We start from the raw sequence: 27038 nt of genomic DNA, 5'->3' as shown, positions 1-27038 counted from the left end.
CCAGAGGTTATTTAGCAACATACACATGCTCTGAATAGGAACAGTGTTGAAAATTGTACAAGCTTTTCTATGACACATGGTATTCATGTGCCTTAGACAATTAATTTAGACCCACAACTTCCCTGTGGAGCATGGAAGTATTGCTGAATGCTCACTGTTACGTCCTGCACCAGTTCCCACTGAGGTAGGTCAATGGCATAATTCTCACAGGCCTAAATGGGATCCAGATAAGGCACTAAGGAGTTTTCCTGGCTGGCTCCTCACTCATCTCCATTACCCTCTTTTTCACCACAGTTCTGCAGCAATTTTGGCCACACATTTATTGTGATGAAGACCATCATACCCACACCAAAACTTTTAACTGATTTTTTAAAAACTGGATAGAGGTACAGTTCCCTTGACTAGTTACAAATTATACAGTTGATTTGGTTCCCCACAACAGATTTTCTGCCAACAGCTGTGTTTGTGTCTCCACACCTACCATGCTGCTTAAGAGTGTACAGTGCATTCTGGTAATATCTGGACAGCTACCCCATAGTGACTAAGCAGGGGATAGAGCAGTGGCTCTCAACCTTTCCAGACTACTGTACCCCTTTCAGGCATCAGATTTGTCTTGCATACCCCCCATGTTTAACCTCACTTAAAAACTTCTTACTTACAAAATCAGACATAAAAATACAAAAGTATCACAGCATATCCTTACTAAAAAATGGCTAGCTTTCTTATTTTTAGCATAGAATCATAAAATAAATCAATTGGAATATAAATATTGTACTTCTATATACTATACCAGTGGTTCTCAACCTATTTACAATGTGTTACCTGGACCGCAGGTTGAGAACCACAGCATGGATAGAAGTGCCCATACCACCTGCCCCAAATCTCCACCAGTATTTCTACTGAGATGGACCAAAAAAAAAAAAAATAAGTGAATAATAAAACCTGGAATCTATGACTTAATTCCTTCAAGCTCATTCATTGACTATTGTACATATTCACAATACTCTGAAAGTACATTCACCTGTTTCATTCTTGCAGCAGCTCTGTTTGAAAACAAAACAGACCTGTCTTTTTGGTAGCAGGCTGGGCAAACCTGTACAGCTTTTGTGTAGGAGTCTTCTGCTTCCCCATATTCTGAAGATTGAAGAGAAAAAACAACAACATTCATTGCATTTGCCAGTAGAATTAGTGAGAGCCACATAGCATAATCTCTCTGGAAACATATTCCTCAATATCTGAAGCAACATCAGTTTTACACCAAAAGCAAGACTCAGTCAGCTGCTCTCAGAAAAAGTGTCCTGCCGAATTTGCATACATACCAATGACAATAGTTTTGTCATTTTAAACCACCACCTCTATTAAATACTAGCTATGTTAAAATGCCAAGACCTGGTCCCAGTACTACAATCTCTAGACTTGTGCCACTGTTGTGCAGATTTTAATTCATATGCCTTACTTCCAAACTCTGCACTTTCTTTGAAGATAAAAAGTGAAGCAAAGTCTCAAAATAAAAAGAAATGTTTTTCCTTAGTTGAAGCCAGCCCATAACGGATCTGAAAAATCATGACATGACATCAGCACCTCCTCTCAGAGCCTAGAGAGGAATCCTGACATGATGAGAGATGCTAAACCTCTTTAAAGAACAGTTCTTCTCTAGATCATGCCTTGAAGATACACCCATATCCAAGCTTAATACAGCACGGGCAAGTGAAGGAAGGAGATACCTGTTATTAATCACTGTCAGATTTTCAAAAAGTAAAGGACACAGCAGGTTGGTTTTTCCCCCCTCCTGTGTATTCCAGCAATAAGTTTTCATTACATATTATGTCACAAAGTTTCAATCATCCAGTACAGAAAGCTCTCTCTAGTGAGCTGTCTTGGAAGCAAACCACCATCTAATTGTTGGCAAGTATCCATTTCTGTGGGATCATTACTCTAATAAGTATATTAATGATACTTTCCTTTGGTGTGCATTGCACCAAGTACTTCTCTAGCATTTATTGTTGTCAACTAGATCCCCCTCCTCCCTTTGGGTTGCTGATCGTTTTGTGGGAGGGGAAGAGAGACCCAGGGGTGATGGAAAAATATACTCTATCTTAAGGTTTGCCACAGTGTCTAATTTCAGAATTTATTATGTTAAAAGAACATTAACCCACCTCCTTTCTTAAACTGCTCATTTCCTTTCTCCTTTAACGTTGTGCTCTCCTTTCTTCTTTTCTGCAACAGATCAGAGAATTTCACAGTGTCTCACAGGATTTAACTGAAATGAACAAGTAGGTCAGCTACAGTTCTGCATTACTATGAAAGAAAATCAGAATGAAAAATAACCAGGAGAATCTGACAGCTACAAAGGTGTTGTCTGTAAACAGTTAATTTATTATTATACATACTGGGTGTATCATCACACTGGATAGGGGCATAAAGGGCTCTGATTTATAAACTAAAATATATACAAGGGACTTTTTTTAATGAATGTTTGCATTTTGGCATTTACTGTTTGCTTCCTCTTTTGGGACAATAGAACCTTTCCAATGCCATTTAATTTCATTCCATTCAAACTGGCTACATAAGATATGTCTAGACAGTGAGGTCCTGCAAGTTATTATTTGAGACATCCTGTCCAAGAAATTTATAATCAGCTGGCTGTGAAGCCTGATGAGGAGGGTCTAATATTGATGGGATGCAAAAAGCGCACTTCCAATGCAGCAGAGACAACAGACTAGTTCAAATGTGAGGATGTTGTTTTGGAATAGATTTATTATGCAGAAGGATTGGTTAACAGAACATTCTTTTTTCTCTAGTGAAAATAATGTAGATGTCAGGCACTATGAGCAGCTAGAGGCTGAAAAACAGGTCACTGGCACAAATAAATGGGCTTACTAAGGGAAGAGACACACATCTTCTCCTTGCTGGATCTCTTAGCATTGCTCACAGATGACTAAACAACCAACCATCAAACCCAAAGGCTGGGAGAAGGTTCCATTAGATAGTGAAAATTGCAGGAGCGTGTTTTCAACCATGAATATCTTAACAGCACCGCTGGCATAAGTGATGTTGGCATGAATGCCTTTAGCTAACACTGCAAATAGAGAAGGATGTCACCAAGCCGTCACCAAATGATCACTAAGGAATACTTGGCACACAAATATAGCTCATGGAAATAAAAACAAAATATCATAAGGGTAAGAGTACAAGGGACCTGAGATTCAAGAGAAAGTGCAGCTCCTTATTATATCAAGAATTATAACATTCATAAACCAGTCGGAGAACACTTCAATCTCTCTGGTCACGCGATTAAAGACATGAAAGTTGCAATATTACAACAAAAAAACTTCAAATCCAGACTCCAGCGAGAAACTGTTGAATTGGAATTCATTTGCAAATTGGATACAATTAACTTAAGCTTGAATAGAGACTGGGAGTGGCTAAGTCATTATGCAAGGTAACCTATTTCCCCTTGTTTTTTCCTACCCCCCCCCCCCCCGACGCTCTTGTTAAACCCTGGATTTGTGCTGGAAATGGTCCACCTTGATTATCATGCACATTGTAAGGAGAGTGGTCACTTTAGATAAGCTATTACCAGCAGGAGAGTGGGGTGGGGGGAGGTATTTTTTCATGCTTTGTGTGTATAAAAAGATCTTCTACACTTTCCACAGTATGCATCCGATGAAGTAAGCTGTAGCTCACGAAAGCTTATGCTCAAATAAATTGGTTAGTCTCTAAGGTGCCACAAGTACTCTTTTTCTTTTTGCGAATACAGACTAACGTGGCTGTTACTCTGAAACTTATTATTTCTGTGGCGAGTGATCATTTTGACCATTGATTTCTCACTCATGTGCACGCGCACACATGGAGCATTCAAATTTAAAGCTTATAAATTACAGCTCTTTGAGTGACTAAAAAGCCAACACTGGGGAAAGGAGCAGTTTCCTTCCATACAGATTGTGTAAATCAAGGATTAATGCAATTATCAATATCACACAGAACATCTCCTTGGAAACAGCTAAATATAGCAGTCGGTGTGGAGAGCAGCATCGTTTCACAGTTGTGCCAAGAAGCAGACCCAAATTCAATACAAAGAGAGGGGTTCTTTCTACTGTCTGCTTTACCCTGGGAAAATAGTTCTCCCAACCACAGACACCACCGTGATAATCCAGAAACCACAATAGTTTTCACAGAGCAGATTTAGGGGAATGCCACACAGTTTTCACATCACAAATAAGTTCTCTTGTTCTGAACCTTTGGATACAAGCTCAGGTACCAAAAAAACCCAACTCATCCACTCATCACTGGATGAAGTGTTCTCCCCAATGATCTACTCTACCATTGACAAACCCCATGCATGGTGAGATACTACAGGCATTGGATTATGAGCAAATACCTCCATTGTCTTTCAAAGGTCCATAATGGAGAAAAGCCAGTTATAGACAAGGCCTTATGCAGCACTCCAGCATGAAGGCAAGGAGAACATTTGGGCACTTAAATAAAGTAAGTTGGCATATAAGTGTATAAATGCCTTTTCTACATTCAGGAGTTGGCTGGCCTATTTAGACAGCTACATTTGAAGGCTGAGCCCAGTCTTAGGGGAATGCTAATGGAACAGCAGCACTTTCAAGGTCATTTCCTGATGTCTGGATGCTGCATAGAAGAGAAATGTATATTCTCTACCGTACATGCTTCTTGCGGAGAACAAAACAAAAACAAATAGATTTTACAACAGTGAACAAAATATTCAGGTACCAGTATGTAACAAGCTAGCGGTGTTTGACTAACCCTCACTGTTAGGAGGGGACAACCCTACGGGAAAACATGAAGCTGTAAGCTTCCTGCTTTTTACACTGTACTTCTAGCTCAGATGAATAACAACTGCAAAGTGACTGGTCATCACTGTGATTATATCAGAACTGTTTTGTGACCCACCAATTTTATTTCCATTATAAGTGGAAAAAAATTTTAAGTGACTTGTCCTTGGGACAAATTTTGCAGAATGTCACCCCACTGCCTTATTTTCAGAGTGAGATTTAAGTAGCTGCAGGGCAGATTGCCTGTTCTTCAATCAGTGACAGAAGTGGGTCAGAATGGACTTTCAGAATGCTCTATTAGGAAGGGGGTGGCACCTTGTTTTCCCTGAGGCTTTATTAATATGTTCACTGAATCAAGTATAACTGTTCTCCCTTACACTTCATTATGTGGTGCTATTTATAAGAGAGAAATCCAAAGGTCCGTTTTCTACCATGTAAAAAGCCTATGAACAGGGAAATTATGAGCCAGGATAATAATACACCAGGGTCAGGAATTTGCTTTTTGGATGCATGAACTGACTAAAATTTAAAAGAAAAAGCCTACTGAAGATATTAAATTAAATGCGGTTACTTCTCACAAACTAATCAAGTGATCCTTAATGTTAAGTATGGGCAAAGAAAGACCCTGATTAAGAGAGGTTTATGAAAATTGGAACTGAAAATGTAGTTATGATAGTTAGGGTAAATTGGTCTGGCAATCAGCAAGAGAGACTGAAGATTAAAGACTAACCCAGAGTAATGGGGAAAAAGTCATCTTGGCCTCCTGACAATAGAGTACAAGCCCAACAGAAAGACCATCAGAGTGTCTCATATGAACTCAGCTACTTTGTCAAGAAAAAAAAAATATCAAAAGTTAAAGTAAGCTAATTTGCTGTTGAAAGAAAACAATCTATGCTTCTCTACTCTTTATTCTGCAAGTGATCAGCTTTATAAAAATGCATAAGCAGCTAAATCTCTACATTCATCATTCAGCTGTCACAGTTAACAGACACCTGTACTGCTCGCCTACAATACTTCCCACTCAGCAACACTCCCCCCCACTCAACTCCTCTGGCTTTTTCTTATAGATTTTATTTGATGGATTGATTTAGCCTTAGTAGTGTACTATACTTGGATCCAGTTTTGCCAAAGGCACAAGAAGAGCATGTGCTCTCCCTCTTTTCTCTCTGAGGCTATTTGTACAACGTGAAAATACACTCTCTGGTAAAGTCACTAAGTAGCAATTGCTTACACTGAATGAGGTTCTATCACCAAAGGGTGTATAACAAAGTCACTTATGTCATTAAGGAAATATAAATTTCTCAGCCTCAAATTCCATTTCCTGATTGTAAATCAGTATTTAGCAGCTGTCTGCTTCCCCCTGCAGTCTTATAAAGTCATTTCTACATCACGAATCCAAGCATCTGTTTCACCTTAGGAGTATGGTAGTCAGGTCAATCCCAAGACTTACTGCAGTTATCAGCAATAAGAATTGTTACACTGACAACTCTGGAGGCATGTGCCCTCTGTTTATTAACAGAACAGATATATTAAGTATCTTCTCACAGCCCTATCACTGGTCATCTCCTGGATGTGCTGCTCAAAATCCAAGCATGAGAGGATGAGCTCAGTCTCCATCATGCCCATTAAATCCTTGGCTTCCCTGTTGACAGAGACAATCAGAGTGCCAGTTAGCGTGAAATGCAGGGGTGATGAAGCAAACTCTCAGAGCTGTAAAGTAGATTTTCAAAAGGGAGCACAGTAGCCACCTCACATCAGCATACAAGAGTTATAGACTAAGTTTCTTACTTTTGTGTGCCGAGTGTCTCAAGCTGGTAGAAACTGTACTTTCCAGAGAAGTGAAAAAAAAAAAAAAAACAGAAAAAATAGACTAAATAAGTCATCTAGGAATGCTGAAAAAAACAAACAAGTAGTGACAGTAACCTGCTATGGGCTGTGTTTAATGACTTAGCACTGACAAAATAGTACTAATACAATTTATATTTCTTCATCTTTGTGAAATATAACACCCCTCCCCCATAAAACGTACATGGAATTTAGTGCCCTATTTTAATCAACAAAATCATTTACTTCATCATCTTTCTCCCCAAGCCTTGCTTGCCACACTTAAGGGTACATTTTCTAAGGCACAAATGGCAGTTAGGCACCTAAATTAGAAAATCCAGCCCTTTTCCAAGATCAACTGCCTGGAGAAATAGCAGCACAGGTGTTCTCCAATAAAGGAAGTGACCACTGCTATAGGGCAAGTCAATTTGAATTGTGGACTTCTGTGATCAATATTTTCTCCCATTTGACCAAAGCAATAGCATATTCTGTAATACTGCTGTCCAAAAACTGCACTCGATGCAAAGTTTAAGAATCTGAAACGCCTTCCAAAATCTGAGAGAGATGAGGTGTGGATCATGCTTTCAGATGTCTTAAAAGAGCAACACTCTGATGTGGAAACTACAGAACCCGAACCACCAAAAAAGAAAAATCAACCTTCTGCTGTTGACATCTGACTCAGATAATGAAAATCTTTGGATTGTTATTGAGCAGAACCCATCATCAGCGTGGAATGGTGGTTGAAGCATAAAGGGACATATGAATCTTTAGCGCATCTGGCACGTAAATATCTTGCGACTCCAGCTACAACAATGACAACTGGCATTCTCAGCACTTTCAGGTGACATTGTAAACAAGAAGTGGGCAGCATTAATGCTTCTGCAAATGTAAACAAACTTGTCTGTCTGAGCGATTGGCTGAAAAAGAAGTAGGACTAAGTGGACTTGCAAGCTCTAAAATTTTACACTGTTTTGCTTTTAAATGCAGTTTTTTGGTACATAATTCTACATTTGTAAGTTCAACTTTCATGAGAGAGATTTCACTATAGTACTTGTATAAGGTGAATTGAAAAAAATACTATTTTTTTTAATATACAGTGCAAATACTTGTAATCAAAAATAAATATGAAGTGAGCACTGTATACTTTGTATTCTGTTTGTAATTGAAGTCTATATTTGAAAACATCCAAAAATATTTAAATAGATGGTATTCTATTACTAAACAGTGTGATTATCGCAATTAATTTTTTTAATCTCGACAGCCCTAGTAAAAATATATCACCACTGCCTAGATCTTGCACTTCTTACCAGTAGATCTCGAAGTGTTTTACAAAAAAGACAAGTATTGTTGTCCCCATTTTACAAATTGGAAAACTGAGGCACAAAGAGGGGAAAAGACTCATGCAAAGTCACCCAGCAGGCCAGTGGCAGAGGTGGGAACAGAATCCGGGTCTACTGAGTCTCATTCCAGTGCTCTATCCACCAGAGCTGTCTCCCTGCCCCAAGGATCTCATGTAATGACATATGTACAATATGAAGGCAAATTAAGAATAAGGGGATTTATTATATTTTTGCCATATTTCAATTAAATCAGTAAAATGTCACCAAAAATGAACTAACAATGACTTGGTTGCTCACTCAGCTCTGTGTTCAGTTGCCCTCAACTGTACATATTTTTCCCCATCATTTTCCACTTACAATAATAAACAGCAAGACCCTAGCAGAATACAATCAGGACCTTAGCAAGACCATCCTCCCCCACCCCCAACACACTTTTTTGGGGGGGCGCACATTGGTATTCAATTTAGTTCTGAAAAGAAGATAGGGCCAGGCATAGATCAAAACCTGTGGTGCCAACTAAGAAAGAAGCAGCTTGCTGCTTAAAATAACCAAAAAAACAAAAAACACACACACACCAAAAAATAAACACCCCGATTACAAAACCCTTCAATATTTATCTGTAAGATCAACTTTGTTGTATAACAGCATCCACATCCTAATCTAGACAATATTCATAGTACTAATGTACATCCTTCTCTTGCAGTTTCACACAACTCCATACCTTCTTCTTCTTGCATGCCAAACAATCTCATTCTCCTCCTTCAAACCTCTTCTCAAAATTTACTTTGGGTTTTCTGTTCAACCCTACATATTGATTTTCACTCTTGTACCTGATCACTTATATTGATCTCTCTCCATGAAAAAAAAAAAAAAAAGTTACACAACCTCCTTCCCCTGTAAAATAATGCTCTCTCAAGAGTAGTAGTCCCTTCCCTTGTCATCTGTTGTGCCTCCTCATTGAGCAACTTTGACGTTAACCATGATCTGTTATTCAGCATGTTAACTGTAATTTAGATTGTAAACATACTTTGGACAAAGAACAGTGTCTTCTTACATCTGTAAGAATGCTGCTTATACCTAGAAAGTTGTAAAAATAAGTCTGCTGAAGGAGCCTTTTTACACAAGTTAAAATGAATCAGAATCACGCCCTTCCCAAGTTTTAAATAGTGGATTACTATACAGAAAAACTGAGACATTGCTGAGAAGCGCTATTAAAATTAGCTCCCTAACTGGACAGTCTAATCAGATTTGAAAAGCATGAATCAGTACTTTGAGAACATCTGAACTATTTTACAGTAGGCTTATGAATTAATCAATTCTGGAATGGTGTAACCAGGCTACATAATAAGCTAACAGAAAGAAAGGCTGTATGTCCTAGCACGTCAAAAACAAAGAATCAGAGTGCTCATAAAGCAATTTTATTTTTCAGTCTTCATTTTTTGAAACAGCAAAAAAAGTGGCTCATGAAATTATTAAAGTATATTAGATAACTTGACTCCTAAATCCTTTAGAAATATTTCAACTCTTAGAGCAACATCATTTTTAGCAAAAATCTCATCACGTTACTGAAGTGAATATTGTTAGTTGAACCTTAACTTTTTAAAACAAAGATTTTTCAAGTTAATATTAATAGAAGCATATTCACTGGATTTTTTTTAAATTAAAAATTTCCCAGAAGAAAAAGCAATTCAAACCACTGCTGTATGGTACTAGGCAATGAGAACCAAATAGAAACTGATTAGTCTATTTCCATTATCCAAGATGAATGAAATGCATGTAAGCAAGCAGCATAAATAGTGCAAAGTGGTTCCACTCCCCCCACCCCCAACCTAATTTTAATAATTTGAAGGGATACAGTCAACTTTAAATCTAACTGACAACTTGCTTTAAGAAATCTGCTAGAAGGTACTAAAACTGTTCTGAATCCCTATGCCAGATTTTAGTTTTATAACCATGTTATCTTATTTTGCATGGTGCTTTTCTCCACTCTGTCGCTGATCAGGGGTTAACTGTCTAAACAGGGAGAAAACAGTGAAAGTGCTGACAAATGCACAAAATAAAATAGCGGGGGGACGGGGACCCAGAAGAGATTGCCCCCCTCTCCCCCCACAGTCTCTCTGTTATAATCTAAGTTGTTACTTATACCAAAAGTAGGTAAAAAATGTACACAGAAATCTGATTTTTGGGAGGGGAGGGGGGCTTGACATCATCCCTTTAGGGTATTCTTAGTGATACAAAAAAAAAAAAATAAGTGAATTTTAACTTGCCAGTTTCTTTTTAAAAGTTTAGTAGCATTAAAGATAGTGTCCATAAGCTTCATTTGCACACTGGATTAAATGTATAAAAAACAAAAACAAAAAACAAGGATCAAAAAGAGAAAATATGTTTAAAACAGATATTAAGTTAAAAAATTCAAATGTAATCTCAATAAAAAGTTACCTGTTTTTCTTCCTCTGGCATATTTTTTTCCAGTTCTAATAGGTATTCTTCATCTAATTCTGTCTGTTTCCCTATGGGATCCTCACTGTTGTCTCTCTCCTGTTCTATTCCTGGTTCCTTTACCTCAAAGGACTCTTTACAGTCATGAAAACACTCATCTGCTGCTCTAGCCTCTTGGGCAGAGGAATGAAGATCTCCCCGGTCCAGGCTTCTTGGAAGATGTGCATCTTTGGAACCAGCTGTCAAAGGACTGGTGTTCTCTGATGACTTCTGATCAGAAAGCTTTAAGCCATGGAGCAATTCTTCAGGTGGATTGGATTCTCCAGTTTCTTCCATCTTGAGATCTCCTGAAGGGTTAAGCTTTTGAAAAGAAGGGAGAAATAATAATCCTCAGTACTTACAGCACACAATCACAAGATCTCTAAGTACTTCATACATTTTAGTTTACCCTCACATGGCCCACCTCTGAGGTAAACAGTTATCTCATTTTACAGACAACGAACAGAATTCAGCACAGCATTTAAATGGCTTTCACTTGTTCAACTCAATCTTGTGAACGCTCACACATGTGAACAACTTTACTCCCAGGAGTGCTTCCCACTGGAATCTACACAACCACTCCAACAGGTAAAGTTATGCCTGGGAGTAAGTGTTCAGAGAGTGGGCCCTAGCTCATCACTGCATTGTGACAACTCCCTTGCACTCACAGCTGTCACTTGCCCCTCCTCTCTCACAGCATCACCATCTCCTGGATGCCTGCCAAGCCCCTAGACAGCATCGCCACATAGGGCTCCACCCGAGCCAGGCTTCCCCACCCATTCTCCCCCACCACTTAGCACAGCATCCCTCACCCAGGCTCTTCTCTATCTTCCCGATCATATGTTCACACAGACCCATTGGTGCAGCAGCCCCACACTTATCTCCCTCCCTGCCCCCGTGCCCCAGGTGCCCCCACGTCAGCATTCCCCCACATATGCCATCCCCCCAAACACCCCCAGATCAGCATACCGCCCACTTTGCCCCTCCCCCAGCACCCATAGGTCAGCATTCCCCTCACTCACACACCCCCCTCCCCGAGTCCCAGGCACCCCCAGGTCAGCATTCCCCCACATATGCCAACACCCCCAGATCAGCATACCGCCCACTTCGCCCCTCCCCCAGCACCCCTAGGTCAGCATTCCCCTCACTCACACCCCCCCCCTCCCCGAGTCCCAGGCACCCCCAGGTCAGCATTCCCCCACATATGCCATCCCCCAAACACCCCCAGATCAGCATACCGCCCACTTCGCCCCTCCCCCAGCACCCCTAGGTCAGCATTCCCCTCACTCACACCCTCCCCCTCCCTCCCCGAGTCCCAGGCACCCCCAGGTCAGCATTCCCGCCCACTTGCCCCAAGCTCAGGCCTCCCCGCCCCATGAGAGCAGTCCTAGAGCGAGAGACACGGCCGGTGCCCCATCCCCACCAGACTTCAGCAAGGACCGGCTTCTCTTCCACTCCGGCGGGCGACTGGCGTCCCCTCTAACCTCTGACCTTCCGTAGCCCAACCACTTCCGGCCTCTCCCGGCCAATAGAAGCTCAAGGTGTGGGGCTTGCTGGGAATTGGAGTCTTGTGAAGACCGATGAGGTAACAGTAACTTCCAGTAAGGGGCGGGATCTATAGGCATGGAGGGAGCAAGAGGGAGGGGCCCCTGCTGTCTTGAGGGCGACAAGGGGTGGGACTAGGGGTCCTGTGCATCGCCCAGTTTAGACGTTCCCCCTTGTGACAAAATATGGGATGGCGACTGAGGCTGTCCGTACAGAATGTTTCGGGGCGCCATCTTGGATTAGGATTAGGATGGGAGCGGCCATCTTGTGTTACGGCAAAACGAGACGGTTGCTGCGAAGGGAAGTAGTGAGTGGCGTGCGCTGCATTTGCAAGGCGCGCTCATGCTGCTGCAGTTCCTGTGCGGGCTGCCTTGGCGTCTCCTAGTCCAGAAGAGACAGGCTAAGGACCAGGGCTGGCAACGCCCAGCCTTCACAAACAAGGCACCAAAAAGTCATGCGCGCCAATTAACTTTAGTTATTAATTAATTTTAGCTTCTTTTTAATTTGTCTTCTGGGTTTTGAACCTTTGGGATGCGCTGAGATAATTTCAGAGTAGCAGGCGTGTTAGTCTGTAGCTGCAAAAAGAACAGGCGTCCTTGTGGCACCTTAGAGACTAACACATTTATTAGAGCATAAACTTCCGTGGGCTACAGCCCACTTCATCCAATGCATAGAATGGAACATATAGTAAGAAGATATACGCATACAGAGAACATGAAAAGGTGTAAGTTGCCATACCAACTCTGAGAGGCTAATTAATTAAGATGAGCTAGTATCAGCAGGAGAAAAAAAACTTTTGTATTGATAATCAAGATGGCCTATTTCAGACAGTTGACAAGAAGGTGTGAGGATACTTAACATAGGGAAAGAGATTTAATTTGTGTAATGTCCCAGCCACTCCCAGTCTCTATTCAAGCACAAGTTAATGCTAGTTTGCAAATTCCAGTTCAGCAGTTTCTCGTTGGAATCTGTTTTTGAAGCTTTTCTGTTGCAAAATTGCCACCTTTAAGTCTGTTACTGAGCAACCAGAGAGGTTGAAGTGTTCTCCTACGGGTTTTTGAATGTTACGATGCCTGATGTCAGATTTGTGTCCATTTATTCTTTTGTGTAGAGACTGTCCGGTTTGGCCAATGTACATGGACTCACCAGTACTCAGGGTGGTTGGGCTACTGGGAAGAGGGTCAGCTCTGGGCCCACAGAAAGGGCGGGGCCGTGGGCAGAAGGGGCGGGGCTGGGGCCAGACTCCACCAGGCAGCCCTTCCGTGCTGCCCAGCCTGTGCCCTCTGGGGCTCTGGCAGCGATTTAAAGGGCCACTACTGGGAGCCCCGGGCCCTTTTAAATCGCCAGGCCCCAGGGTAGCTCCCCCTTTTGGCCTCTCCCCATCAGTGGCTCTGCCGGTACAGTACTTAAAGCGCTGCCGTTGCTTTCTTACCAGTACACTGTACCAGCCCACTTTCACCTCTGGGGACAGAATAAAAGTGTGTAAAATAGTGAATAGAAAAGAGATGGTAGTTTGGGAGCTTCTTTCTCACAACACCAGAACAAAGAGACATTCAATGAAATTAAAAGACTGAATTCAAAGTTGATACAAGGAAATACTTTTTCACACAATGTGTAACTACAATGTAGAACTCTGTCACAGGATGTTGTTGAGACCAAAACCCTAGCAAGACTCGAAAAGAGACGACATTTTTGTGGCTAAGATGAATATCCACAATTAAATAGTTAATGCTAACAAAAGTTTTGGAAAGGATATTAACCATGTGCTTCAGGGTTTAAACCCTCTCCAGCTAGGATTAGGAGCTTTCTTGCACTTTCCTATGAAACGTGGTCAGAGACAGGATACTGGATGAAATGAACCATGAGTCTGAGCCAGTCTGGCACTTGCTATCCTTCTATCATTTTTCTGTTGCTCAGACAATACACTAATTATTCCAGAATAAAGTGACTTTTATTCCAGAATAGTGTCCACGGGGCAAGCTATTGTAGAATAGCTATTGCAGAATAGCTTATTCCTGAGGCACGCTGTCCACTGGTTAGGGCACTAGTCTGGAATGATAGGGATCTGGGTTCAATTCCCTACTCTACCATAGGTTTCAGAGTAACAGCTGTGTTAGTCTGTATTCGCAAAAAGAAAAGGAGTACTTGTGGCACCTTACAGACTAACCAATTTATTTGAGCATAAGCTTTCGTGAGCTACAGCTCACTTCATCCTGATCATCATGAAGTGAGCAGTAGCTCACGAAAGCTTATGCTCAAATAAATTGGTTAGTCTCTAAGGTGCCACAAGTACTCCTTTTCTTTTTACTCTACCATAGACTCTCTGTGTAATCTTGGGCAAATCATGTAGCCTTTCTGTGCCCCACCTGTAAAATGGGGGTAAATTGTACTTCACCTTATAGGGGTGTTGTGAAGATAAACCCTAAAGATTGTGAGGTTCTGAGACACTACGGTGATCAGGATCATATAGTTACAGTAGAGAGATTCTGGTCAATTTCCCTTTGTAGACAAGCCCTTTGGCTTGTCCTAGACTGGTTTTTCAATCATGTTTAAACACAAATTGACTGCAGCCAAACTGATTCCTAATACAATTCACCTGACTGATACCAATGCAATGTTTTCTTCTTAAAGCCCCAGTTCTTGGAGTCATGTCATTATGTGGAATCTTGGCTTCCATAAAAAAAAAAAGTTTCCAATCTTTATAGTAGCAGAGAAAAGCTGGAAAACAAACTCTAAAGGCTCAAATCCCAGAAAACAGATAGAGACCCCAAATGTATTATTTTAAAAAATCATTAGTTTTAAGCCAGTGTCATGGTTTTTCTAGGCCACACTGTCTGAGTGCTTGGTTTTGGATAGATTGTGTATTGATAAGGTCACACTGTACTATAACAGTAATGGACTCCCCCTCCCCCACTAGTTGGGTTACAGGTGGGTTTAGTTTGACAAAAAACAGAAGAATGGTAAGTGAAAAGGTGTCCTTTGGAAAGGTGGTGCTACCTGTTGCCAGCTCTAGGGGAGGCAGGTGCTGCTGTTTAATAGGTCCAGCTGCATTAAAGTTTGCTCTTTTTTTTTTTTTGGACAATGTCATCTCACCTTATTAATTCAGATGCTATATTATGAAACTAGGCTTTAAAGAGATGGAAGACAAGTGGCAGAGGAAAGCTGACTGCATGGCAAAGTGTGGGTGTTGGGGGGTGACAAGACAATAAGTAATATTATCGCAGTTCCTGAGGAAATTACACCTTTCACCCCTGTCTAGTCTCTTTAAGGACACACACCCCCGTCCAGGTCTGAGGCCTGTAGCTGTCACCTTTCTTGGGGAGCAGATGGGAGGATTCCACAATTCAGTTCCTACACAGTGAGGATTTAGGCTGCAGATTCCTGCAGTTCACTGTGATTATCTCAGCAAGTCTAGTTCAGCACCTACAGTCCTGTTCTGTCACTGGTAGTGACAGGGTTAATAAGTGTTCAGCCAGCCTTTATAAAACAAAGTATTATTTATTCAGAACAAAAATATTTAAGAGGACAATATCTTGAAAAGAAGCAGCTTCTATGCATGTCTGGCTTACCAAGTATCACCCTGGAGTCCAGGCTGGCTTCAGAGTACTACAGGGCCTGTCTCTGGGTCACAGTCTCAGGTCAGTTCTTGTTCTGGTGAAAATACCCTCTCTCCAGGAGATCACTTTATATAGTTTACAGTTTTGTTTGTCAGTCTTCTTGGACCTGGTCAAATCATGATATGCAATTTCCCATGGGACTTCTCCATACGTGTTACTGCCTAGGCATTTGCATTAATTACCTCCCTCCACCCCAGTCATTTTAGTTCCTGCAGGAAACCCTGTAATTCCCCCAACTGAGTCAGGAATACAATCACTATTCCATAACAATACATATAACATTTATAAAGTTGATGCAATAGTCTTTGAATGCACCATGCGTCCATAGTAGCAGTCACAATGAGACTGGTAGACAAGAACATAACATCTGTTTCCTCCTTATCCACACGGCTTGTTACCCTGTCAAAGTGGGATATTAGATTATTTTGACATGATTTGTTCTTGACAAGTCCATGTTAGCTGTTACTTATCACCTTATCTTCTAGGCGCTTACAACTTGATAGAGCAAATAAACTATTATCTTTCCAGGTACCAGAGTTAAGATGACTGGTCTATAATTCCCTGGGTTGTCTTTATTCCCCTTTTTCTACATCAGGAGAAAGAACTTGGACTGAGTTGATACGTCACTCGACCTTGAAAATGATCAGATATTGCTGTGGTATAGAAAGGAATTAGGAATCCAATGGCATAAACAGAAGCATCTTTTGAGAAATGGTGGAGATTTTTTATTTTCAGTGTTGGGTAAAGAGGAGATCTCCCCCAGAAAGGAATGACCAGATGTTTGCAGAGTATCATCTCCTAAACACACATAAATTAATTTGTAATTAGAATCAAAGGTCTGGATTTTTACCAACAGAAGGAGACTTGAGACATCTACTGTCTGTATATAAACCTGCCTCAAAAGACCAGCCATGAGCTTTACGACAAAAATCTTTTGTGACATGCTCCTTCCCTGAGATGATGCAATCTCCAATTAGATAGCTGTACTAAGAATTTGGATCCTATCCCAGTCACTCTGATATTAAACATTTCCAAGCCAGATGGCTTTCTGCTCTTTTGCTTCACAAGTGATTCAACTGTAATACAATGAAGATGCTTTCTTGGAGCTAGGATGTGATTGTTAACTGCTTGGAATTAATGTTGCACAAAGGTCTCCTAAGGATCACATTTTACATCAAGGAAGAGCCACCAGCAGACAGCATGTTTAGAGAGGGGCCACCTGTCAGTGACTTCCTCAGAACAAGGTAAGAAACTGGTAAGCAGGATAACGCTGTTGGTTGGTAATTAGACTTTTAGCTCTTTATTATTTTTTTAGAGTGATACAGAAAAATCACAGCTTGATTACATATTTCTTGTCCAGCTTCTCCATAATAAAGCAACTGTAGTGAATTAGGTTCCAATCTGATCACCAGTGCACAGATCAAGCAGCCAGCTTGCATTGGGGGAGATCTTTGGGGCTGAGAGGAAAAGAATCCTCTCCCCCGGCTCATGGAGCTGCTTTGCGCCTTCTACTGCAGTCTTGAAGCTGCAATTGTACCCACAGTTCCTGGACTCCTGCTTTGTATGTGCATGTGGGGTCTGCATAATCACAGATCCCCAGCCTCAACTCAGCTCCTCTGCTACCCCTAAACACTGCAAGCCAGCACAGAGGAAGCCCCTCTGCAGGATCCTAAAGTCTTCTCCTCCAACCCTCTCCAAACAGTAACTCTGCATCAGTACTGCTGGGGCCAGGATCTCCATGGGGGAGAATGTGGCAGGAGAGGCAAGGTTTGCCCTTTACTATTAGGATCTATAAATGCATTGTTTGTATCTACTTATGATTGCTCATATCAGCTAGACACAGATCATGCTCACTTTTTCCTGTTTCCACACTTCATTTCTGTGTTCCACTGGAGCATCTGTTCTGCCACTGTAGCTAGGCCAATGTTGTTGTTGGTTTTTTTTAAAGTACCAGCACTGCATAGGAAAATGATTATCAACTGAAATACACCAGCTACACAGGGACAGCATTGCACTGGTGTTTTGCACTATGTACCATACAGCCTGATCCAAAAAAATCTAATGAAATCAGGAGGAATCTTTTCAGTGGCTTCAAGAGACTTTAGACCAGGCCCTTAGACAGCACTGAAGTGGATAAAACTATAGTTATCAACAATTTAGTAGGTGGGTAGATATGCCTACTCATTAGAGCAGGAGTCAGTAGCCAGGAATAGGAGCCCAGCATCAGAACCAGAGTCAAAGGCCAGATACCACAGCCAAGGCTCAGAGTAGAAATCAGGAATTAGAGCCAAGAGTCAGAACCAGATTACCTGGAAGAGGTCTGGGATTCAATAAGTAGATACAGACACTATCACATCTATGGACAAATAGTTTAAGCAGCCAGCAAACTGGTGCTGGGCTTAAGAGCAAACCTGCTAGCTTGCTCAGCTAATGAGACGGGGCATTCCATCAGGGGTCTGGTTGAAGCAACGCAGCTGTGCTCATTAGGCTGATAGGAGACCGTGCAGGTGCAGATACAGGGCCTTATTCCTGACATCGGGCAACATTTCTTTCAATGTTGCTTTGTATCTGCACCCCTAAATTTTAAACAAACCCAAAATCTCAAAGCAGAATTTTGCCAGATCATTGAGTTTTGTCCGTTCTCAAGTCAAAGTCATGTGAAGCTCTGCATTTTGATTGCAAATTACTATGCAAAACCATAAGCCAGCCAAGGAATACTCTGGCTGGATCCATGTTCACCTGCAAAGTCCATAAATGTTAATGACCTTTTCCCCGGCATGTTCCAATGAAAGACAAAATCAAGCAAGTTTCAGATTTTCTTGTGAACCTTTTGCACAGGTCTAGCTAAAAACAAACAAACAAACCACAAAGGCAACTTGGCCAGGGCAAGTAGGCGAGGCAGAATCTAACCTGATTGGATTGCAAAAGAGAGGGGATCACCACCAAGAGAAAACAGTACTATTGAAAGCAGATGGGAGATAAACTTCATCTATGTTTCTTTGGGAGCTTCCCACCAGACTATCTGAGAGGAGGCATATCAGGTTTGCCTTTCCATTTTCAGAGGCTACCAGCCTCCACTGTTAAACATCATGGAGCATAAATAGGGCCCTACCAAATTCATGGTCCATTTTGGTCAATTTCATGGTCATAGGATTTTAAAAGTCATAAATTTCATGATTTCAGGTTTTTAAAGCTGAAATTTCATGGTGTTGTAATTGTAAGGGTCTTGATCCAAAAAGGAGTAGTGCGGGGGTGGGGAGATCACAAGGTTATTGTGGGGGGGTTGCAGTAAGCTACCCTTACTTCTGCACTGCTGCTGATGGCAGTGCTGCGTTCAGAGCTGGGCAGCTGGAGAGTGGCAGCTGCTGGCTGGGAGTCTAGCTCTGAAGGCAGAGCCACCATCAGCAGCAGCGCAGAAGTAAGGATGCCACCCTTACTTCTGCTCTGCTGCTTGCAAAGCTGGGCCCTCAGTCAGCAGCCGCCATTCTCCAGCTGCCCAGCTCTGAAAGCAGAAGTAAGGGTGGCAATACCATACCTTGCCATCCTTCTGAGCTTCTGCTGGTGGGCGCCGCCTTCAGAGCTAGGCGTCCAGCCAACAACCACCGCTCTCTGGCCACCCAACTCTGAAGGCAGCGCAGAAGTAAGGGTGGCAATACCGCAACCCCCTTAAAATAACTTTGCAACCCTCCTTCAGCTCCCTTTTGGATCAGGACCCCAATTTGAGAAGCACTGGTCTCCCCTGTGAAATTTGTATAGTATAGGGTAAAAGCACACAAAAGACCAGATTTCACGAACCTGCGTACACTGTGTAGACTGTCTGTCCTTCATCAGTTGAGACTGAGCCGATCACAACACATCTTCCAATCTTCTCTCGCTCTGGCCATCCTTTGCCGTGCTTGTCCATATCTCTTTGTTAGGAAATCATTCCACCTCTTTGGAGGCTGACCGCATGGCCATTTCTGTTCTCGCGGATACCACTCGGATATAGCTGCGGTCCATCTGTTGTCGCTGAGTCGGGCCACATATCCCGCCCACCGCATTTTGCTGAGCCTGCTTTCAACAACAACATCTCGCACTCCAGACTGCTGCCTAATTATTTCGTTGGGGATGTAATCGTGGAGTGAAATACCCAAAAATGTTCGTTCCATCGCCCTCTGTGTGACAGACAGTTGATGTTCTTCAATCTTTGTCAGCGACCATGTTTCGCTGCCATATAACATCGCTGGAAGCACGGTCGAGTTAAAAGATTTGCACAAGTTGTTTTGCTGATCTTTCCTTGGAGGATGTCCTTGATGTCACTGAATGCGCACCATCCAGCTTTTTTTCTGCGTGACAATTCGCCTTTCTAATCATGGTGCATGTTGACTTCCTGGCCCAAATAAATGTATTCATCAACCTCTTGGATCTGCTCTCCTTCAAGAGTTATTTGGGTTCTTGGCAGAACATCTGGGGATGTCTCTTTCTCTTGTTCTTCTAGTATGGCCACATAATTTATTCTGATTTACAGAAAATATTTCTGAACCCTCACACTGTCCTATCAAATGTCAGATCATTTTAAAAAGAGAGAAGCCGCAATACAAAACTAAGCCAAAGTAATTCTGAAGTGGAGCTGAGCCTCCAGCTGGAACTTCCATGGATGTGCAAAGAGCACAGGAGTCTGAGCTAGAGTGTCAACCTTAAAAGAAAACTGCACTGATCCAAGTAATACCTTAAAAAACTCAGTCAGTATGTATGAAGTATATTTCAAAATGAGTTTTAGAAATATCGGGTGCTGATTCATTAACGGTCAATGGGGCAGTTGGACTCTCAGTGGAAGATGTCATTTTATTGACACTTCCCAGCTGGAGTCAGTGAGATAAATACTAAATTTTGCAATGTAGCATTAGTATTGGTGCTTCTCAGCTCCCAAATATTTGCCCATCCAGCAGCTCCCCAGAGCTAGAAGCACATTGCTCCCTCACTTTGTATTTAGAATCTAGCGTGGATTCTCCTCCTCGCATGTGCACAGGAGGGAGAGAAGAACATCAGCCTAGTTGAGACCCCTTTCCCAATTTGCAGTTATGGGTGGGGGGATTTTCTCATAAACCCCTCCCCTACATTTAGCGAGAAGGGTGAAGATTCCCATGGCTCCACTCCCCTGAATGTGCTGATGAGCTAGAGGGGGTTTACAGCCAGGGCTTGCATGAGCCCCTTGTTTGCAGAAGTGATCTTTGGGTCCCAGGGAGGAGAATTTTAGCTTTAATTTTAAGAGAAAAGAAGTTTCTATCCCTTTGCTTTGTGAGGATCCCAGAAAGGATAAATTGATCCAGTGGGTTGAAACAAACAAGCAGCTGTTGCACTAGGGAGACCTAAAGATCCCTTTGCACACATTAACTTTGTGACATTTTGCTGGCCCTGCTAGCCCTGGCCACAGGCAGCACAAGTACCCCTCTCTCAGCCCCTGCAGGCTCTGCTGTCCCTTTGCACGCAAGCAATAGGCAAACACCAATCCCTCTGGAATGCCCAGCCCTTGATCCACCGGACATGCACAGATTATCTGCACACCTGCTTGCTAGTTTAATCTCAGGATCACCACTCCGCTTAACACACAGCCTTTAGATATATTTATAGTGAAAACAAGAATAAATTTATTATCAAAGAAAAGAGATTCAAATGATACTGAATAAGAATATTGGAAATAAATGGTTACATATAAAATCATAACTTTTGCTTTCTAGATCCTAAACTTAACTCACAAGACATTCCCCTGTCTCCTATAGGATAGCTTACCCCAAATCCTTTCCCCAGTGTTTTCAACCAAGGTGGATGAGATCCTCTTTTCATAAGATCAAGCCCACTGGTAGCTTGTCTTCCCAGACTGAAGGACGCCAGGATGTCTCTCTGCACTCCCAGATCTACCAACCAGACTTTTGATCTTCACCTGAAAACAGGATCCCTCCTCACCACCGCTGTTTACATCCTCCTATTCATTTTCTTGTGAAGTCCCTGCAAGCTCTTTAGGGTTTTACTTAGTACGCTAATAGACTTCCATTGGGAGACACACGGTACACAACGATTAGCTAGGGAGATAAGTGTCTCCCACCATGCATGGAGAACTTTGTTTCAAGGCATGCTGCCTTTGAGTGAGCTGCCTTGAAACTTATAGTTTTAAGGAGATACACACACGCACACGCACACACACACAGAGCCTCTTATATATTATCTGCAAATACATATCACAATGACTAGAGTGACCAATGTGACCCAGGCTTTCATCAGAGACCTGACATGACATTCTTTGGTGGACTAGTATGTAGATATGAGACCAAGGGGCTCCCATGTATCTCTGTGCCCTCTACCAGTTGGCGCAAAGAGGTCCCTGGGTCACACACTTTTAATGTAAAAGGAGTCAGTAAAGTTTGGGGGGAATCCCAGGACTATCTTGCTAGTCCTTCTGTTAATTCTGAGGCCATCTTGATGCAGAGTGCTGTGATAATGGCAGACAGGAGTGAGTGATGGCAAAAACTCATTTCCTAGGAATTCTAAGGCCAACCCTGCCACTTAACATTTTCAGCTCTTCCTGAGACTACCAATGAGCCAGTTGCTAATAACTCAGGGAGCTACCACACCACAGGTTCACTGTTATGGCCACACTGCTTCTCCAAGAGGAATGCCCCTTCTGGGACCCCTACCAGTGCCACTAAGAGTTCAAACTAGATGCACCAGGCAGTCACTCCTACATGCTCTCTGGCCACTCCAGCAGTGCACAAGGAGGAAAGGGACAGATGCTGGGGCCAAACTGTCTCAGCACTGCATGTGAGTCTGGCAGTTCTTCGCTCTCTCCTTGTTGGTGCCATTTGCAGCTTGAATTGTTGTTGATGGCAGACAGCCTGGAAGAACCCTTTCCCCATTTGTATTCCAACCCTCTATGACGATACGGGGAAACCCATTCCTCCTTAGCCCCTCATCCTAGCCAGGGAGACCCATCCCCTTGGTCCCTCCCCCCAGGCTAAGGGAGCTCATCAACATTCAGGGGAGAAATATACCCCTCAAGAGCCAAATGGGGTCTCAGTACCCAAATGGCCAATCCACCCCGCATCAGACGGGACCTATTCACTAGCTGGCTGACCATCCCACAGCCAGAGACCACTCTAAACTCTCATTAGCTACCTAATTATGGATGTAGATGCCTGTCTTTAGGCACCCAAGTCTCATAGTGTTGGCCTTAACTTCTGTCTGGCTCATTTTCCCTGTACTATATCAATACTTACCGACCTGACAGGGGTGTTATGAGTATCAATCATTTAATGTTTGGAGAGTACTTAGAAAACGTATAGACATGCTATGTATTATTTTTTTCAAACATAGGAGCCATAACAGGACATCTGTATTCCTGAGACTATAGAGCATCACTTGTCAGCTTTCACCTCTAAATCTTGCCCACTTAAGATGTACCACATTTCTGCTTCAATAAGCCTTTTAGAATCCTTTGTTCTACTAAGTAGAAATGTATGAAAAGCTGAAACTTTTTTATATCCAAAAATGGAAACTTGTTGAAGTTTGTTTAATCTCCTCAATCCTGAGGGATTCTTCTGAGCAATGATGTTTGTTTAACTGGACACCTATTGAAGAAATCAAGAATATGTGATCCTATGCAAGTGAATGTATTTGGATAATAAAGGCCAGATTATGGAGCCCTTAACTCATGTTGGTGATCACTTACTCACTGACATAAGTGGAACTGCTCCCATGAGTAAATGCTCACAACACTCCACTGTCAGTGACACTCTAACATGAAACAGCTTAAAATGGGAACAAACTTCTTGAGCCAGTGCTCAAATTGGGGAAGTGGAAGGATGATGCTATTTCTCCCCAAAGTGATTGTATGCTCCAATTTTTTCCAATGTTTCCCTCTCTTTTTTTTTCCTCCAAAAGTTTTTTTTTCTTTTCCAAACTGGTAGCCTGCAGAGTATGGGCTAGTGTGGCATAAGCAGCCAATTTGAGCATTATACAGAGTACCAAAAAATACTGATGCTCATGCTGTGCTGACTCCGTTTTTCCATCTGATGTTGAAAGAAGCATAGGAAAATTTTACTTGAAAGTATGTATTTTTTGTTTTGTTTTTTTCTTTTATTTCCCTGCTTTAAAGGTAACCCACAAATAGAAAGAAATGGATGTGTGTCCTCTATGGTGTTTAAAAAGTTTTTGTAAAAGTATTTTTTCCTACTACCTTTTAACATTAAAAAATCAGTTGTTGTCTATCTTAGACGACTCTGTTGCGACTTGAGAGCTGGTGAAGTTAGGACATCAAAAAAATACAGAAGAGTGAATGTTGAGCAGCGAGAGGGAAGGGGAATCTTAGTCAGATTACTTAAAACACTTTGCTTTTTAATTGTTTTTTTTTTAACAGATGTTTTATACCAATACCTATCTGACATTTGGGGGAAAAGGAATTCTATATTACTTCTTAGATTAAGGGAACTCACAGTATTCATCTCTGAGACCTCTACAGCAACACCAGAGATCATCAGAGTTGATATGCCTGATGTTCCAAGATAAAAAATAATAAAGAAACAAAAAAAGCATAAAATAATTTTAAAACATTCTTTGTAGTTTGAAAATCTCACCCTGACTGTCTAATACAGAATGAGTACAGAGGCTCAAACTATGATGTGTGAAATCCCCCAAACTCAGCAGAATTAAAATATTTTTGTGCTATTATTTGGAATATGGGTGAAATGTGGACCCAGTAGGTGGCACCATTGCATCTTAAATACCAGTAGCTGCAATCACCTCATATAGGTCCTAATATGCTCCCATTAGAGTCAATGACAAAACTCCCACTGATTTCAGTAGTGCAGGATCAGGCCCTTAACTAGCTCAAAGAAAAGGACCAAGCTCTGTAGCATGACCACCCATGCCACCAGGTCTTCTGCTAAACTTAGCGCTGTGATTCCCCTACCACCACCCCATTGGATCCTCAAAGCGTGGAAATCAAAGTTTTGACGCATCAAACAAAGAACAAGAAATAATTACTATTTTCAAGAGGTCAGATAAAGTTTAGATTCTTTGCTAGAGTAAAACATTTGCACACTTGTCTCAGTGGAATCAGATTATTGGGCTTCCCAATGAATGTTTGAAAGGAAATAATGAAAGAGTAAGTTAAAGCCTTTTAAATCTATATAATAAAAATTTCACTATATCCACTTTCCAATTTTCACTGAATGAAGGAATGAAGTTTTTTACCTTATTAATTTCTAACATTCACTTCTTTTGTTTCTTCACAACTTTTTATTGGGATTTTAGAGGACGAGCCTGGAAATGAACAAGCTGAGGACATGTTCTGTTTTGTCTAGATTGACATATTTTGACACAAGAATTTTCATAAAAGGCTTCTTCTGATCTGTCCATGCTACTTTGCTGCTCTTAGAAAATGCGTGATCCAGTACCCATTGAAGTCAACAGAAAGCCTCCCATTCTCTTCACCAGACTTTGGATCAGGTTGAGAGGGTGTAAACTAAGGCTCCGAGCTATGTCGATTCATAGTTTTCTTTGCCTTCATTGTGTTTCTTACACACAATCATAAATATGGGATCAGCTCCTTAGGTGCTGTAAATCAGCTTAACTCCATTGAATTCAATAGAGCTATGCTGATTTACACCAGAGCAGAATCTGGACCATAGTGTTTGTGGGTCACTTAGGATTTTCCATGAATCAAACCACTGGTCGTTCTAGAGAAATGGCTTGCCCCAGCTGTGGGCAATACTTGCTCCTTCAGAAGATTCTAATCTGCCCTCCTGCAAACAAACATACAAACCAGCCAACCCAGAACCCTAATGTATTTAGTCCAGCAGTTCCCAAGCTCTGGTCTATGGAACCCCTGCAGGTGGCCTGCAGAGAGCTGGCTGGTCACATGGTTCTACTGCTGGAAGAAATGAAACAGATGGGAGGGGGAGCAAAAGTACAGAATGTGCTTGATGATCTTCTAAAAGGAAAAAGCACTTATTGGATTAAAGGCAGCTAAAATACATTGGTTATTTATGGTGATTATTCTGTGCAATCAGTTTCTGCAGAGATGTTACGCCATCATGCAGGGGAGGAAAGGCAGCGTGTACAACAAGGAATGAGGCAACCATCAGAAAATCTCTCTATTCAGATGTACCCCATGCTATGAAAATATTTGAACACCCCGATCTAGGCAATTGTGTAGTGTTGTATGGAGTGGGGTGAGAGCTCAGAGGCAGGGCAAACACACTTAAAATTCCAGCAGCAACAACCTTAAAGTCTGGCAGGCAATTCAGAAGGAGAGAAGCCTCCTGCCCAAACCCCTCCAGAGCCTGCCAATGTTTCTCTACATTCTGTTTGTCTCATAACTTTCCCTCTGAGTTCTCAGTATATGCAAAAAATACTGAGAACCTTCATAAAAGGGGTGTTGGGGGGGGGAGGGGAAGAGGGGGTTGTCATGTGAAATACATGTCTTGGGGGTGAGCCTTCCATGAAGAGGACCCCAATGCCCTGCCATTCTTTGCTCCAGTGGTGTCCCTGGCAGGAAGCCTTGCTGAGCTACATAGGGGTTAATCCCCAGCTGTTCAGAGGCTGTTCAGGGAAGCCATCCTAGCTAGAAGCTAATTAGATGCAGTTGCATCCATTGAGGCTCACCAGCTTCAAAGAAGGATGTGTTCCTCTCAGAGGCTAAACTCACACCTACCCCTTACTTGTGCTTAGAAATCAGGGCAGCAAGCTGTGGGAAAAACAAACACAGGAAATACTCTTTATCAGTTGTACTGGGGCTGGGCTGGGATGAGTTTACTGCTTATAAAATTACATGAATGGAATATGCAGCTAGAGGCTTTTGCCAAATTAGATTAACCATGAGATTTGACTACTCCTATTATTTGAGTTTACCTGTAACAATGATTGTTAGTGGTCATAAAATTATCTAGCCCATTAAAAAACAACTGCCACAGTTTTTGCCTCAGTTCAATTCTGCAGCTGTAAGTCCCATGGGCTGTTATAAATTCCATCTGTGTACACCCAAAAGCATTTTCAATTTGCAGAGATAGATTAGCACAACTAGGATGACAGAGATCATGTTTCTCTTTTGTGTGGATTTCAGACCTGTGCCTATACTGGTACTGGCTGGGAAAGCTAGGTAGCTCAGATGTGCAAATGATTGTTATGGAATTCCCCAGCTCCAGGAATAAACTACCAATGTAAAGTTAACATGAGGCTGCTATTTTATTATGGTCAAAAGAAAACATTCATTAATGGATGAGTGGTAAAAATTAAAACTTCAATCACATTTTCTTTCAGCTAAAAGTTTTAATCAAGCTGCACACCCAAGTGGAATGGACAGTTCCTGAGACTGGGAGCTTTTCAAGCAAAAGTCAATAAATTACAAGTGAACATAAATAAAATCTAGATCTACTCCTCTACAACAAAGGAGAACATAA

The 27038-nt window shown here is 41.9% G+C and overlaps 1 protein-coding gene across 7 annotated transcripts in view; it reads right to left on the bottom strand.

Annotated features, from left to right (window-relative positions):
* The window catches only part of TTC1 (tetratricopeptide repeat domain 1), a 73095-nt gene extending 61066 nt beyond the window's left edge, over nucleotides 1-12029 (bottom strand). For 4 of the 7 annotated variants that reach the window (XR_006283357.1, XR_006283358.1, XR_006283356.1 and 1 more), the window contains exons 1-4: nucleotides 11868-12025; nucleotides 10406-10765; nucleotides 2157-2217; nucleotides 1022-1134 (exon numbers count right to left, since the gene is read on the bottom strand). Coding sequence is in view for 4 of the 7 variants with exons in the window: in XM_037906485.2 (XP_037762413.1) it covers nucleotides 1022-1134; nucleotides 2157-2217; nucleotides 10406-10741 (510 nt within the window). In the remaining 3 variants the exon portion in view is untranslated. Of the gene's footprint in view, nucleotides 1-1021; nucleotides 1135-2156; nucleotides 2218-10405; nucleotides 10766-11795 lie in introns of all 7 variants that reach the window. The other 3 variants (XM_007057244.4, XM_043521142.1, XM_037906483.2) reach the window with 3 other exon arrangements.
* Between the last annotated feature and the right edge of the window lie 15009 nt (nucleotides 12030-27038).

The sequence above is a fragment of the Chelonia mydas genome, chromosome 8 (genome assembly GCF_015237465.2).
Source record: "Chelonia mydas isolate rCheMyd1 chromosome 8, rCheMyd1.pri.v2, whole genome shotgun sequence".
Classification (NCBI taxonomy): domain Eukaryota; kingdom Metazoa; phylum Chordata; order Testudines; family Cheloniidae; genus Chelonia; species Chelonia mydas.
This window is presented reverse-complemented; position numbering and strand designations above follow the sequence as displayed.